Source organism: Myotis yumanensis, unplaced genomic scaffold (assembly GCF_028538775.1).
Source record: "Myotis yumanensis isolate MYYU_CA2020_CCGP unplaced genomic scaffold, mMyoYum1.0.hap1 SCAF_2, whole genome shotgun sequence".
Taxonomy (NCBI): domain Eukaryota; kingdom Metazoa; phylum Chordata; class Mammalia; order Chiroptera; family Vespertilionidae; genus Myotis; species Myotis yumanensis.
In genome coordinates, this window is record NW_027223753.1 from 32225281 (window position 1) to 32240117 (window position 14837).

At 39.5% G+C, this 14837-nt stretch overlaps 1 protein-coding gene across 2 annotated transcripts in view; it reads right to left on the reverse strand.

Annotated features, from left to right (window-relative positions):
• Positions 1 to 8261: 8261 nt before the first annotated feature.
• Positions 8262 to 14837, reverse strand: part of STIL (STIL centriolar assembly protein) — a 42214-nt gene continuing 35638 nt past the window's right edge. For both annotated transcript variants that reach the window (XM_070403317.1, XM_070403316.1), the window contains exons 15-16: positions 13164 to 13414; positions 8262 to 9681 (exon numbers count right to left, since the gene is read on the reverse strand). In XM_070403317.1, coding sequence (XP_070259418.1) covers positions 8892 to 9681; positions 13164 to 13414 — 1041 coding nt within the window. In that variant the 3' untranslated portion in view covers positions 8262 to 8891. The remainder of the gene's footprint in view (positions 9682 to 13163; positions 13415 to 14837) is intronic.

Below are 14837 nucleotides of genomic sequence, written 5' to 3' on the forward strand. Positions count from 1 at the left end.
AGAATGTCTTTGACTGCAAGGTGGAGAAGAGGTGTGTGTGGGTGGGAAGGATGTGGAAAGACAGGTTCTGAGGCCAATGTCCTGGTCCAAGGTGTGTGGACTGGGATGCTGGCAGAAGAGATGGCAAAAGGCAGATGAAGATGACATGTATTTAGGATACAAAACCGTGTTTGTAAGAATTTGGAGGGTGAGGAGGAAGGAGAAATCCAGGAACCCTCGGGGTTTTTGGTTCTCCTTCCCTTAGATCAGTGGTTCTCAACCTTCCTAATGCCGCGACCCTTTAATACAGTTCCTCATGTTCTGGTGATCCCCAACCATAAAATTATTTTTGTTGCTACTTCATAACTGTAATTTTGCTACTGTTATGAATCATAATGTAAATATCTGATATGCAGGATGTATTTTCATTGTTACAAATTGAACATAATTAAAGCATAGCGACTAATCACAAAAACAATATGTAATTATATATGTGTTTTCTGATGGTCTTAGGCGACCCACAGGTTGAGAACCGCTGCCTTAGATGGTCACCCAAAGATTCTGCATTTGGTTTTGAATTCCTTGACTTGGGTGCCTTTGAGGCACCAACAGGCTGTTGTCTTGACTTAGGGGGCAACGACGTGTCCGAGAGAGAGAGTTGTGAAGAAGAAACAGGGAGGCAAGCCTTTTGTCAGCCCTGCCCCAGACATCCCCCCACCTCCCCATTCTAGTCTGCCGGCTGGTCCCAACCTGTCCCCCAGGCCCCACCACCTCCCTCCTGGGGCTGGGGGCTGGTGACGTCTGCACCTCCCCCTCCCCTGTTTCCGACCGACCAGTCAGTGGAAAAACGGAAACTGTGAACTGAGCTGGGCGCCGCCCGAAATAGCATCTGGTGCTTGTCGGTCAGCGCGTGGTCCCAGCGTCCAGGAGCAGGTGACGCCGCTTGTGGCCCCGCCAGGAAATGCCAGCCCTCCTCCTCCAGCCCCGAGGGGGGGGGCCATGTCAGGCAGGAAACCCGGGAGCTCCTCGGTTGGGGTGTCAAGGCGGAGGGGAGGTTGGGACCCAGACTGGTTGGTCTGGAGTCTGGTCCTGGGGCTGAGCAGCCTGGAGAGAACAGCCCAGCCAAGATTTGGGTCTGAGGCATTGTCCCCTCTCTGACCTGTTCCCCACCCCTTCCCCAAGGCTGAGTTCTCCCTCAACTCCAAATTCTAGGCTTTCGAGTGGTTCTGCCCCACCCTCCCCTGACTCTGGGTTCCAGCGAATCTCCCCTGAGCTTGTCCTCTAAGAGATGTGCTGTGTGTGCTCTGGTGGGCAGCCAGGCTAATTCCCAATAGCTGCATTTATATGGCAGTGCCAGGTGCCAGGCACTGACCTAACCACTTCCTAAAGATTACTTCAGTTGATCCTGACAACAACCCAGTGAAGCAGGGGGCTCCATTTTGTAGGTACCAACTGAAGCACAGACAGGTTGAGCGACTATCAGAGAACACCCAGTGACTCTATAGGAGATAAACAAATACCCGAAAATCTCATGGAAAGATGTGCAAACTTGCACTAGGAAATGCAACTAAAAACTGTGATAACTCTGCCACAAAAGGCTGATGTACCAAGTATTGGTGAGGATGTGGAGCAACTGGAATTCTCTTACATTGTTGAACAGAATGCAAAACTGACTCAACCACTTGGAAGAACACTTTGGCAGTTCCTTGTCAACAAACAGTTTATAAACACATACTTAATTGGGAGAATTGAAAAATATATACCTACAAGAACTCTTGTGCACAAATATTCATAGCAGCTTCATTCATAGTAGCTAAAAACTAGAAATAATCCAAATGCTCGGCCACAGGTGAATGGATAAACAAATTGTGGTACATTCATGCAATAGAATACTACCCAGCCATATGAAAGAACCAAACTACTGATACATGCAAAAATACAGAATAATCTAGAAAACATTATGCATCATGTGATATTTATCTTTCTCTGACTGGCTTATTTCACTTAGCATAATGCTCTCCAGTTCCATCCATGCTGTTGCAAATGGTAAGGATTACTTCTTTTTTACCACAGCGTAGTATTCCATTGTGTAGATGTACCACTGAGTGGAGGGGGTAGGGGACCATGGGGGGATAAGGACATATATATAATACCTTAATCAATAAAGAAAAAATTTTTTAATATATTTTATTGATTTTTTACAGAGAGGAAAGGAGAGAGATAGAGAGTTAGAAACATTGATGAGAGAGAAACATCAATCAGCTGCCTCCTGCACACCCCCTACTGGGGATGTGCCTGCAACCAAGGTACATGCCCTTGACCGGAATCAAACCTGGGACCTTTCAGTCCGCAGGCCGACGCTCTATCTACTAAGCCAAACCGGTTTCAGCAGAAAAAAAAATTTTTTAAAACATTATGGAAGAGACAAGAGTATGGAAAACTTCCAGCAGAAAAGAAGTTTTGCCTCTAGTTCCTCCTCTTGTGTCTACTAAACATCCTTCCAACATGGTGCTGACCACACGTATCTGGGTGCTTGTGTACCCCACCAAGCCCCTTGAAGGGCCCGGCTTATCGCACAGACAGAGGAGGAACACCACAAATGCATGTTGAATAAGAGTGACAGAGATGAACCTGGAGAAAGAAATTGAGGGAGAGGGACACCATCCAGCAGGAATCTGGGCCATGAACTTAGAGGAAGTGGAACTGGCCAACCTTCCTGGTCCTAAAAACCAGCCACAGGGAACATGTAAGTGCATCCTTAAGGCCCCTGTCAGAGAGAGGAATGGTTCCAAGATCACACAAGCTGTGAAGACACGCAGGCCTTGATTGGGGTGAGGGCAGTGGACTCTCCCTATTTTCACAGATACTCTCTGTGCTGGGTGGGGTGGGGAACACAGGCAGGGCGCTTGGAGAGTCACAGAGCAGGTCCCTCTAGGGCAGTGATGGCGAACCTATGACATGCGTGTCAGAGGTGACACGCGAACTCATTTTTTTGGTTGATTTTTCTTTGTTAAATGGCATTTAAATATATAAAATAAATATCAAAAATATAAGTTTTTGTTTTACTATGGTTGCAAATATCAAAAAATTTCTATATGTGACATGGCACCAGAGTTAAGTTAGGGTTTTTCAAAATGCTGACATGCCGAGCTCAAAAGGTTCGCCATCACTGCTCTAAGGGTGATTCTGGAAGTTTGGAGCAAGTCACTCACCAGGAATGGACTCAGCTTTGGTTCATGTACCTGCTTCCCTTCCAACCAGCCAGTGTCTATGACCTGGTATCACTTTCCCAAGGTAGGAATATTGGGCTTTAGGGAAGTGAAACACATACTTACCTCAGCCCTCTGCCCTCGAGAGAGAAAGAGGAGAGAAAGGAGAAGGAGAAGAGAACATGGGATTTGAGGTCAGACAGACCTGAGTTCAAATCCTGACTTCACCTGTATGACCTTGGGCACATCACTTTACCCCTGAGTCTCCATACTCCCAACCTAATGATCAGGTTAAGAGCAAGGGCTCTGGAGTGAGGCTGCCAGAGTTTGAATCCTGGTTCTTCATGTTGGCTGTGTGATCTTGGGAAAATCTAATTCACCTCTGCTCTTATTTTCCACTCCATAAAATTGGGGCTAATAAAAGTATGTACCTCATACAGTTGTTGTGAGGAATAAGCAAGTTAGCAAAAGTGCTAGGTTTTGAAGGGTACACAAGGCTTTGAACCTATGGAGGGTTTGGAGGCAAAGGGAGCAATGTGAGCAAAGCAAGAAGTGTGTGTGTGTGTGTGTGTGTGTGTGTGTGTGTGTGTGTGCGCCCTTTCTTTCCTTTATGGTATCAAGGGTAGCGGGGGTCGGGGGGGGGCAAGGTTTGATTGCTTGATACCTAACTTACTGACTCAAATACCGTGGCATATGATGGTATGCTGGGAGGCTAGCTTCCCGAGTTCCAGTCCCAGCTCTGTGCTTACTAAGCTGTGTGAACTTGTACAGTCCCTCCTCTTCTTTGGGCCCCAGGGTCCTCATTCGTACAATGAGGACCCAAGTGATTTCTGAGAGCTCTGCAGCTTGGATACCTTACGTCATTGTTTCCATTATGTTTTTAATTAGTCCCTCTTGCCCTCCTGGTCCCAGACCTCCCGTGAAGAGACAGGACACAGGGCTCTCCCCTAATCTCTCCTTTTCCTGGAGTTCAGTCTCTGACCAGGAAGTGGGAAAACAGGATTTCCTCTGAGGATGTTCTCGGTGACCCAGACAGTTCCGGTTTGGGAAGCAGAGAGGAGATAAGGAACATCACCCAGGCTTCCAAACCCTAAATCCCCTTTTCATGGGTTTGATGTTTTTTCACACTGTACTTTGAACTCCTTAAAAATAGGGAATGTGTAATTCAGAGCTGGAAAAAGGCATCTTGGTATCCCTTGGAATAGATATTATTAATCAACATTTTGGTGGGGAAAAGGGAACTCTCTTTTTCTTTTTAAATTATGAAATACATTAAGCATTGTAAAAAGTAGGAAAATCTCCTTTTCCTCATCTATACCTATGGAGGCCCAACTCTAATGATCTTTTATGGAAGCCTTCCCCTCCTCTGGACTTATAAAACACTCCTCATACCCTGTTTCTGAATCATTGTTTATATAATCACAGCATGTCAGAGACACATGGCTAACCCCTTCACCTCAAAAATTGGGAAACTGAAGCCGAGTGATATGAGGTGACTTGCCCAATGTCACAGAACTTGGGGCAGAGCAACGAGAAGAATCCAGTTGTTGCTGACTTCTAATTCAGTGTTCTTTCTACTTGTATATTTTATCCCTTTACCTATCTTTGCTTTCCTGTCCCCACCCCCCTCCTCCAATGCTGTACCTGTTCATATCTCCATGCTTTCCAACAAGCTATTCCCTCTATTAGAACTATCACTTCTTTCCCTTCTCTTCCCTCTTGCTCCTGCAAGATTCTGGAAAATTCCAGCATTGTCAGAATAACCCTCCTCCAAGCTTCTCTTCATCTATTCTCCCATATAGGAGCACCGACTTCTCAGCATTGCTAATGTTTGCATGTCTGGCTCCATTAGATAGAGTTCCTACAGGGCAAATTTGTCTTGTTCATCACCTTATGCTCAGCACCTAGCTCAGTGCCCAGCAGAACCAACATTAGATACCCGTGGGATGATTAGGAGTGAAAATGGTGCTGATGGGGATCGGAAGCGTGGAGGGAATGGCTGCTGCTGGGCTAGATGCTATGGAAGGACACTAGATTGTTAACTATAAGTATGTGACCTTGATCCAGTTATACCTTATTTGTGTCTGTCTTATCATTTGAAAAAAGGGGTTAATGATACTGCCATATATATTTCAGTCTGGTTTTGTAAGTATTAATAAGAGGAAGTATGTAGGAAAGCACACTTTGAAAAATATGTGAAATAGTCTATCAACCTAAGACATTATCATGGAATTTATTTTGCAGGCATAAAGGCCTCTCTCATCTAGGAGGCTAGCAAAGGTTCTGCCCTTCTGAGTAATGTCTAGAAAACAAGGGCACAGAAAAGTCTTTTGTTCCTTCAATTTCCTGGAGCCCTAACAGTAGACTTAAGGAGGATACCATGAAGAAAATCATTGAAATGAATCCTTTAATATTAACATAACATAGCTGGGGTGGCCACCTTCAGGGCTCTTGGGTAAAAAAATAAAGAGTCATTTCTGGTCATGGCTAAAGGGCAAGGGGACGCCTTCTTAGGGGGAAATACGGCAGGGCAGCGTGGAGGACAGTGTATATTTGAAGACAGCATTGACTATAATATTCAAAATCATCTGTTTTTGTGTTTTTTTGGTTTTTTATAGGAAGCTCTTCCTGAATTCCTCAGGCCTCAGGGAAGCTGTTTTCCCAGTGGCTTAATAAGAACTTGAGCTCTGGAGTTATACTTAAGTGTGAGTCTCTCCTAGCAACTTACTTGGATAAGTTACTTCCCTAAGGCAGTGCCCCATCTATGAGGATGACAATCACCAGTTGGGGTCAGCAGGGACTTAAATGAACTAACACATATTAAGTACTCTGCATAGTGAGTTCTAAAAAGGTGGAAGCTATCATGATTACACTGCTGTGGCTTCATCTGGATCACTCATTTTGTCTTTTCATCATATACTGTTGTGTGACTGCTTTCAGGGTGTATCTTTTCCCTAGTCTTCACAGCTGGCAAAGGGCAAGGCTCATGTCTAACATGTCTACATCCACTTCTGCAGGGCAAGGCAAAGGACAAATGACCATGGAGCAGTTAGCCACCAAGGGGCTCAGAGGTTGAGTTAGCAGACATTTAGTATGTGTGTGTGGAGATGGGGGGCCGGGGGGGGGGGGGCGGGTGGAGAGACCAATTGGCCAGGACCCAAACTAGTGGGTATGTTTCTGGATGCAGAAATTCCACTGTTTCCTTATTTCATTTGAAGCAGCACACCCATATCTATAAACAGCATGGTGGGGACTAGATAAATGAAAAAATTTCAAAGAAATATCATTTGAGAGACAATCATCTCAAAAGTCTTTTAATCCAATTTTCTCAGTACTAATGCTTTTTCCAAAGATGCCTAAATGCTATCATAGCAATAGCTTGCCAAGTAACCTACCATAGTAAAACACTCTTCTTAGAGAACTTTCTGTAGTAAGGCTTCAGTGATGGTCCCTCTTCTCTGGAAATGCATTTAGTAGACATGTTTTGTTGAATTAATCTGCAGTCTAAAATCATTCTCCAAACTGCTTAAGCATCCTACCAGAGGCCTTAAATTAGATGTGGTGATGGAATTTGATTTTGCCTAACAAGCTTCAGTTTCAGTTTTTATTGTTCAGATAGAGAGCTTATTTGGTGTGGGTTCCCAGTGATAATGGTATTGTTAATGAGGTTGTCAGTTAATTCAGTAACATCCCCTAGTTTTTTGTTCATTAATGTGCAATATAAATTGTACCTACACTCTCTTGGGTGAAACGCCGAGGGCTAAAGTTAAACAGAGCACATAGTGCTCTGTTAAAGTGTGGCATTGACAATTCCATTAAAATTTTACTCCAATGCCCGACTGGCATGGCTCAGTGCTTGAGTGTCGAACTATGAACCAGGTCATGGTCTGACTCCTGGGTTGTGGGCTAGATCCCCAGTGAGGGGCAGGCCTGTAGGAGGCAGCCAATCAATGATTCTCATCATTGATGTTACTGTCTCTCTCTCCCTTCCTCTCTGAGATCAAGAAAAACATTAAAAAAAAATTTTTTTTTAAATTTTTACTCCAATGAAGTCTATAGGTGGACTTTCATGCTACTTATTAAAATAGCTAAAGCTTCAAACAATGCCTATGGAAACAAAGGGAAACACAATCATCATTGCTATTTACTCATCTTACTTTTAGCCTGAAAGAGCAACACTGAAGGAAAAGATGCACAAATGGGTCCCTGGCTCCAGTGGGGAACAGCAGAGAGCTATCAGAGAGCTATACTTGGGCTTGCTAACTATAAATTAATCAGATTATTATCTCAGAAAGCCCCAGCTGGGTTGGAAAGTATTTAGAAATCCAAAGTCTGTATCTTTCCAATTTATACATCAAGCTTAGATATTGTTATAAGGCACTATCTTCATTTAACTTCAGCAGCTTTATTTCTCAAATGAATGAAGATTTTTTTCATTTATATCCAGAAATAACAATTTAAAACTTAATATTTAAGAAGATGAGGGGAGAAGGGAAGCAACTATTGATACATTCAACAACTTGGATAGATCTCAAGGACATTATGCTGCGTGAAAACCAATTTCAAAGTTACATACTATGATTCCATTTATATTCTCAAAATGAAAAAATTCCAGTGATGGAGAATAGGCCATTGGTTGTTAGAGGTCAGGGTTGGAAGGAGGGTACAATTAGTTTCTTTGGGGTAATGGAACAGTTCTTTCTTTACGGTGATTGTGATGACAAAATTTCATAGAGCTAATGTGATAATGGTATAGTTAATGAATGCATGTAGAAACTTCTGAAACCTGGAAGGTCTGTTTTAATTATTAATACTATACCCAATGTCAATTTCTTGATTTTAATCATTTACATGGATACGTAAGATATTATCTTTGGGGGTTGCTGGGTGCAGTGTATACTCTTTACTATTTTTGTAACTTTCTGGGGCCTAAAAGTTTTTCTTTTTTTTAAAGTGGAGAAGGATATGCTATAGCAGAGAAAAAAGGAGAACAGTCAATCTAGACATTTTTATTAAATTTAATAGGTATTTTAGTTCTATCAAAAAATTAAAACATTTGAAAAACTCACAAAGTTTATAAAACACTCATACCCAATAATTTTCTTATTCTGCGATAGGTAATATATAACCCACCATATAGCAAAAGTTTTACTTCCACAGGATTTAACAAATATGGATCTTAAGAGGACATATACACTCCTAGAATAAAAAGATCTTAAATTATTTTACAAAACTTCCCCTTAAATTTAGTACGGATTGATCTAGCTAATTTAGTCAGGGTCATGATAACTTTATTTTATGTTCTTTTAGGTGATACTGGGCAGATGTAGAGATGCAACATGCTAGGAAAACAGACTTACTTCTCAAAATGTATAGTATAAAGAGCAGATAAGATCCTGAGTTGGATGGTGTCTGTTTACCTAAATTTGTTGAAACAACTAATCTTAGCGGTTTTTTTTGTTTGTTTGTTTTAAAAAGGTTTCAGTGACACTGAAAGCTCTCTAACAGAGAACTCAGCCCTCTTACCAGCCAGCCATCTTACAATCAGGTCACTTGTTCAGCTCTTTGCAATCAGCTGTTATAAAAAAACAACAGGATGACCCATGTTTAATTAGGAATCCCCAAACTACCAAAGGGCTCTGGCTTCTCTAAGTATCTTCAGAAGACACCTAGTCCTCATAACAGGGCAGGGGGTTAAAAGGTTTAAAATAATTTTGGCAACTGTCTGAGACGCTTAACATCTAAGAAGGTGCCTACAGAATCCATACTATTCATTTGCTTTAAAGTTTCAGAAGGTTTCAAACTTTCAGGAAAAAATGGAGTGTCCCTTTCATTTTCTTTCTCAGGATGTTGGGTAAACTCTGCTTTTCCAGTTCGGAGATTCACTGTAGGACTTGACTTAAGGTTCTTTAATAAAAAAGCTGGGTTTTCATTCAACTGCTGTGCTGCTTTTGGCTGAACAACTTCATTTGTAATATTTCTCAATACTGGCATATCTGTGGGGGTGCCCAAGGATTCACAGTTATTACAATGAATTATTTCACAGGCATTCCTAAAAGGCTCCTTCTGACAATCCAGTTGCTCAGGTATGCATGTGGGATTCTGATTCAATAAATGTTCACTCTTGTTATCTGTGTTCTTTGAAGGTTCCTCTTCATCTTCACTATTGTCACTGCTTTGTATAAGTCCATATCTCTTCATATATTTTTTGGTTGCAAACGACATGTTGTTTGGTGAAATTAAACTAAGCCCCACGGTGCTTCTGTCTGTATTAATATGCAGAAAGCTAAAGGATGAGTCACAGTTATTTTGATTTGATCGAGTGACAGACAGTTGTGACAGCTGATTTTCATTTAAATACTTCAGAGCTATAGCATTTGCCTCCATGCTCAAATCCACACTGTTAGGGCTTAAGCCACTCATGCCAACATTAGCAAATGACATGTAGTTCAATCCAGAGATCACTGCTTCAGGGCTGATGCATGCCAACACACTGAAAGACAAAATGGAGTAGGCCATCATTTTATCTTATTTTGAGTACCAAATAGTGTTATTCTAAATGTATTCCATTCTAAGTAACAAAAGGTCTTCAGCTCTAAGGCTTATGGTACTTTTTTATCTGAGTGCTCAAACACCTAAGTCTTGATGACCCAGATATATTCAAGGGATAAATACAATAACCTAGAAGGTAATCCATGATTCACAGACTGAAAGTGGAACACAAAACACAAATTAATTTTCCTAAATTTAAACATCAGTCATGGTTTTAAGAGAAAATACAGACCCCCAAATGTAAAAGTCATTGGTAAAGTAAATATTGGTCAAGTATAAAACAATAAATAAATAAAATAGAAAACATATTTGATAATATAACATAACAAGTTCTGGTAAATAACTAAGAATATTAAATTTTTCATAGTTGAAGAGATTCTATTTGTAATAAACATCAATCAGTCTTTGGATATGGACTACTGTGTGTGTGTGTGTGTGTGTGTGTGTGTGTGTGTGTGTACTGATTTTCTTTCATTAGATATAACCTTCAACTCACTTTGGCTAGTGTTATCTCATTAATGTTAACTAATTGACTTGCCTTTCCCTTTATATCATATATACAATAATAGCTGCTAATTTTTATGGATGCCTTATTATGTGCCAGGCACTCTGCTAAACATTATCTCATTTAACCCTCACAGAAACCTTTCTCAGAGAGGTCTTCCATATCAAATATCTCAACTTTATTGTCCACTCTAATACCTCACATTTCCCTTCCCCTACCTTTCTGTTTTCTCCTTAGCACTTATGGCTATCTATTAACTTACATTTCTTATTTATTGTCTAGCTCCCTCAGGAAAGTCCACAAATTTCTGTCCTCGTTATAGTATCCCTTGGTGCCTGGTAGCAGGTACTCAATAATTTACCAAATGAATAAAAGGAGTAGGTACTATTATTACCTTTATTTTACAGTTGAGAAAACTGAATAGAGATTTTTAACTATTTTCCTTAAGTTGAGCAGCTAGTAACAGGCAAGCTGAGATCAGGTCTGCCTTACTTTCTGGGGTTCTATAACCACTGGTTATTATACTGTATTCAGCAACTTGTATTTTTGCTATCTGTTTTTCTGTTCCCTAAAAATTAGAGCCCTTTGTGTACTACTTGTTGTGGTAAACAGTATATTCGAGGCCAGCAGTTCTCAACCTGTGGGTCGCGACCCCTTTGGGGGTCGAACGACCCTTTCACAGGGGTTGCCTAAGACCATCAGAAAATACATATATAATTACATGTTGTTTTTGTGATTAATCACTATGCTTTAATTATGTTCAATTTGTAACAATGAAAATACATCCTGCATATCAGATATTTACATTATGATTCATAACAGTAGCAAAATTACAGTTATGCAGTAGCAACGAAAATAATTTTATGGTTGGGGGTCACCAGAACATGAGGAACTGTATTAAAGAGTCGCGGCATTAGGAAAGTTGAGAACCACTGTTCTAGGCAAAGAATAAGCTATGACTTTCCATATAATTCAATGAAGAAATTCAGCCATTTTATATGTGCCAGCCACTATGTGCATCCTTACCTCTACAAAATCCAAGTAACTATCAGGCATTTTCATTCTCATCGTTAATATTCCCTGAAACCAGCGACCTCATCACCAAGCAATGGGAAAACGTGCTTAATACTGCTGGTCCTTATAAAGAATTCTTCCTTAACCTTCTTGGTACTTAATACTTTGGAGAATGAATAAGACGAAATACACACTACCGATTTATCTAGACATTATACTTTTATGATGTATTATAGTGGTAATATCTTCTGAATATAAGTCCTTTTCTACTTTCTTTGCTTATTTACTAAAATTATAAGCAATTTGCATATTAAGTCAGAAAACATGCACAACCAGAAAAATACATATCTATAGATAATACTAATGTAAATAATTTGAAAAATAAACTTCTAATTCAGTAAGTTCATTATATACTAAAATGTTAATTTCAATGTTTCACCCTAGAGACATTAAAATAGGGTGGCCACTGTGAAGAAATATATTACCTAAAAACTATTCCCTAAAGGCAGCCATACCAAAATGTAAGGGTTCTATATAGATAGCAGGTGATCTGTGCATTCTAACAGACGTTATATAGCTTCTACGTCACAAATGCTACCTCACTCTCCCAAACGGTTGGAAGGAATATAAACTGGTACAACTATTTTGGTGGCCAATGGCAACATCTACCAAACCCTCACATGCACATATCCTTTGATCCTACTTATGTAGGAATTTATCCTGCAAAGATACTTGTACAAGTACCTGTAGAATGATTTCACTTAGCATTGCTTGAGATAAGAAATAAGAGATTCAGACTAAAAGGCCATTAATAGAGGACTAGGGTTCACTATATTATAGTACATGGGTCCCACAGACTATTATGCAGCTGTTTAAATGCATTAGGAAGAACTGCATATGCCTATAAAAATAAGCTGTAAATGTTAAACAAGAAAATCGAAATCACAACACTCATCACCATTTGTATATACTTGAATATTTCTAGAAGAATATAAAACAAACAAGAGAAATAATCTTGTTGGAGGAGTCTGAGAAGTTTGGGGAGTAGGGGCTTTTGTATTTTATCTGATATTCTTGTGTATTATTTGATGTTTTTTAAAATCATGAGACTATTACTTTTGTAACTAAACTACAGCAACAAAAATAATGAACAGAAAACATGCTAACTTTAATATAATTTCCAGATTTTATCATCTTTAAAAACAAGTATTTGCTAAGGTTAACTTTGGTGAAGCAGGATCTGAACAGAAGAACATACAAGCTGGAACTGGTAAGGTTCACGTGACTATACTCTTGCCTTTTAGATGGCACAACTGCCTACTATCCAGATGCTGGTATAGACCAGTGATGGCGAACCTATGACACACGTGTCAGAGGTGACACGCGAACTCATTTTTTTGGTTGATTTTTCTTTGTTAAATGGCATTTAAATATATAAAATAAATATCAAAAATATAAGTCTTTGTTTTACTATGGTTGCAAATATCAAAAAATTTCTATATGTGACACGGCACCAGAGTTAAGTTGGGGTTTTTCAAAATGCTGACACGCCGAGCTCAAAAGGTTTGCCATCACTGGTATAGACACTATCCCTCCAGGAGGACTTTCCAGACACCAAAATGAATAAAAGCTCATTCCTCTTTTCCCAGGACTCCCAGAGATGTCATTGACATCTTTAACCAGGAGACATCCCACAATATCTCTGTAATTACTTACATAACCCTCTCTCCTCCTAAAATGAAGAATCTAAAGGGTAGAGATGATTTCTTATTCATCACACATATAGCAGACACTGAATAAATGATAAATCAATTGAACTGAATGGCAAGCTTATACCTGTTCTCACGAGACTGCTGCAATACATCTAAAATTTATTCATCATTTAGAACAAATTTTAAAATTACCTGGCATGATCCACTTTATGAGCATTTTTCTTCACTTTAGTGGGAGAATCAATTTTTACTCCAAGGCTTCTTAGTTGCTTCAGGGTTGCATTAAGAACACAATCTTTGTCCACCAGTCCCGAATCATGTTTTTTTTTCTTTGCATGGTAAACATTTTGGGTTCTGGTGCGTTCATGGCTGATAATTACTGCTTTGGTAGATGGTTGCTCAGTTTCTTTGGATGAGTTATTTAATAGGTGGTTCACTTGACTCTGATGAAAAAAAAAAGGACATACTTGAAAAATCACTATTAACAATCTTAGGAAATAATAGCATAAGTAAGGCCACAGAAAAGCAAAATAATATCTTCCCAAGTTCTAAAGTAAGTACATTTGCAAGTATTATCGGTTTTTTAATAAAAGCAGCCCATCCTAATAAATAATTTCATCAGACCCTAGAGGAAACTTAGAATATCTATTCATGGGTGAGTATACAATGCAATATATATATCCTGTATTATAGGAATGTACACTTGAAACCTACATAATCTTATTAACCAATGCCACCCTAGTAAACTTAATTTAAAAATAAATAATTAAATTCTCAATATCTGTGAATAAAGTTTCAGTACTGATTTAAAAAGAAAAAAGAGCCGAAACCGGTTTGGCTCAGTGGATAGAGCGTCGGCCTGTGGACTGAAGGGTCCCAGGTTCGATTCCGGTCAAGGGCATGTACCTGGGTTGCGGGCACATCCCCAGTAGAAGATGTGCAGGAGGCGGCTGATCGATGTTTCTCTCTCATCGATGTTTCTATCTCTCTGTCTCTCTCCCTTCCTCTCTGTAAAAAATCAATAAAATATATATATATATATAAAAAAGAATGTCTGTTCAGAACTTGTTCATTTTAAAACTTTCAGTTTTAAAATTGCTTGAGTACTATTTTCCAGTGTTTTCAGGACTTATAAGTAAATTCTTTATAAACAAAAGTTTTAAACTATGCTTTCATTTTAAAAATGGTAATGTTTCAATTATACATTTTGTAGATCTTTGCTACTTTCAGAATTTGACTTCTTCCTTTTCTCACTTTGAGTGAGAATGAATACCATCTCTGTCCTCCTGGTATTAAAGCGCATTTCATTTCCTAAGCACACAGCTGCTCACATCAGTCTAGGACCTAGCAGGCAAATAATGTGTGTTCATTGAGGAAATCTTATGGCCCTGTGAAGTAAGCTTAATTAGCCTTCAATTTTAAATGAAGAAATCAAATGTTCCAAAGTCTACAATTTGGATGAAAGTGGCAGCCAGGGCTATGTGACCTTTATGTTCCAGTTTACATTCTAACTTTTCCAAGACATCTATTTCCTCCAACCAGAATTATCCCTTTTTGGTCTGTGCTGCCTTTGCTTACAGCACTTCTCCACCTGCCCTAGAGCTGTTTGTTACTGGTATCCATGTGTTATTTCCCCTGGGTTCTCAAAAGCAGAGACTGCCATATTCATCTTTTATATTATCTATTTTACTTAGTTCACTTTCATAGACTAGGCTACGTATTCAATAAAACGCTGCTTACCTAAACCGAAATCAGTAAATATTATCACAAATATTCTATTTCTTTCCAATGTTCAAACTTTCTGCAAACTCTTGCTTGCTTTTTATGGTACTAACTTCAGTTTGAATTTGGCCTAATATCAACTTT